This window comes from Mus caroli, chromosome 1, assembly GCF_900094665.2.
Source record: "Mus caroli chromosome 1, CAROLI_EIJ_v1.1, whole genome shotgun sequence".
Classification (NCBI taxonomy): domain Eukaryota; kingdom Metazoa; phylum Chordata; class Mammalia; order Rodentia; family Muridae; genus Mus; species Mus caroli.
In genome coordinates, this window is record NC_034570.1 from 127,699,965 (window position 1) to 127,702,086 (window position 2,122).

Consider the following 2,122-nt stretch of genomic DNA (forward strand, 5'->3'; position numbering starts at 1 on the left):
TTAATCCTAGTACTCAGGAGGCAGAGGCAGTTGAATCTCTGTGAGTTCCAGGTCAGCCAGCTCTATGCAGAGAAACCCTGGATTTGAAAAACAGAGAGAGAGAGAGAGAGAGAGAGAGAGAGAGAGAGAGAGAGAGAGAGAGAGAGAATGGGTATGCTCTGCTCATGCTAGAAATTCTTTAAAGATACTGCTTTTAGAACCCTAATCCAGGAAGAAAGCTCAAATTCTGTTTTCCCAAAACCCTTTTCTCCTTGGTCAATTTTATGAATCAGGAAAGAGAAACTAAGACAGGATAATGCTCCACAAGGCAGTGGCAGAACCAGGCCCAGAGACCGCATCTCTGTAGCAACCAACTACTGTTTAAGATGTCGTGAGTCTAACCCTGACACAGAAGATATAGCAACCACACTCCTTAACCTTGTTCAGATCCTACTCGCAGAAGGTTTGGGGGACTTCTGAGCCAGACTCTGCACTATGGACCAAAAGGGGATGGGCCAGGCTGTACCCTGCTAATACCCAGTGTCCCAAATTAGCCTTTGCTTAGCAGCTTCAGAGGCTCCTAGGAGGACTCTGAGCACAGAAACCAAGAGCCTGGCAAAGTTTGTGAAACCCCCTTATTTCTTTCTCTCTCCCCACAGGGGACGATGAGGAAGACGAGCCCGAGATCCCAGTGAGCCCCCGACCACGCCCTCTGGCCGAGCTGCAGCTGAAAGAGAAAGCAGTGCCCATCCCAGAGGCCAGCTCCTTCTTCATCTTCAGTCCCACCAACAAGTAGGTAGTGCTTTGGCAACCGGGAGAGTTGGTGAGGCTCTCAAAGACAGTGGCTTCCCCCCCCCCTGAAGAGATCTACTCTTGATCCTCCCCATCTTTGGTTACCATATGCACAGTTCATTCCTTTAGGTTATAGTTTTGCATTCAATCTAAAATGCTAGCAGTAAATTGGGGTAGAGCATCATGACGAGAGTTTGCCTAACATACATGAGGCACTGGTTTCAATGCCTGGCACATTACAAAATTAAGCTATCTTTAAGATGAATAAAATGGTAGGATTCTTGTGAGAAAGGATACCTTTAGGTTTTATCAGTTACTTGCACCTAAGAGGGACTGTAATTACCAGTTCCCTTCTAAGGGCAGTTTTAGGCAGGGCCAGGAGAGGTCTGGGGAAAGCTGGAGTTGTTATTAGCATTATAATCTTCAGCTCTGGAATAAACTGATTTCATGGAGTTTCTTCTGCTCCAGGGGAGGAGATTAGCATGTCCCACTCTTGGCTGGGGACTCCTCATAGTGGTGGGTATTGGTAGAGGGGACAGGTGAGGGAGGGGCTCAGTTGGGAGATGTGACTAAGACTAAAGGAACAAAGTGTCATGTGTGTCCATCCAGGGGACCGTGCAGCTGCAAGGTTATACTTACTCCTGGATGGTTGGGGACAGCAAGTGGATTCAGCATCCCTCTATAGGACAGAAGTTAGTGAGTAGTAAGGTCTGAACTTCCCGCATCTCTCAACTTCCATCCTCCCAACCTGTCCCACTAGGATCCGTGTCCTGTGTCACCGCATTGTCAATGCCACCTGGTTCACCAACTTCATCCTGCTCTTCATCCTGCTCAGCAGTGCCGCCCTGGCAGCTGAGGATCCCATCCGGGCGGACTCCATGAGGAATCAGGTGATGCAGCCCCTTCAGCTGTGTCAGCACCCACCCCACTCTGGGGCTCAAGTTCAGCAGCCATGGGCATCAGAGTTATATAAAGTTTCTGGAGAGGTGGGGCCTCCCGCTGCAGTTTCTGAACGGCACTACCATAGCAGAAGCAAGATAGGCCGGATTTGCCTGCCTGGCCTGAATCGTGATGGGGCTGGCAATTATAGTGGTCATAGCAGTAGCGTTGATCACAATGATAATATTAATGGTGGTGACGTTAGTGGTGGCAGTTATTGTCATGGCAATGGTAGCAATGGTGATGATCATAACGATGATGGAAGTAGTAGGTGTTGTTGATGATGGTAATATTGATGTGATGAGGTAGTGATGTTAATGGTAATGGTGGTGGTGATGGTGATGATGATGGTGATGGTAGTTATGGTAATGGTGGTGGTGATGGTGATGATGATGGTGATGGTAGTTATGGT

General features: G+C 48.4%; 1 protein-coding gene across 1 annotated transcript in view; it reads left to right on the top strand.

Annotated features, from left to right (window-relative positions):
- Cacna1s (calcium voltage-gated channel subunit alpha1 S) overlaps window positions 1-2,122 on the top strand; it is a 66,245-nt gene that overhangs the window by 37,371 nt on the left and 26,752 nt on the right. The window contains exons 17-18 of the mRNA XM_021164607.1: window positions 639-771; window positions 1,532-1,661. Coding sequence (XP_021020266.1) covers window positions 639-771; window positions 1,532-1,661 — 263 coding nt within the window. The remainder of the gene's footprint in view (window positions 1-638; window positions 772-1,531; window positions 1,662-2,122) is intronic.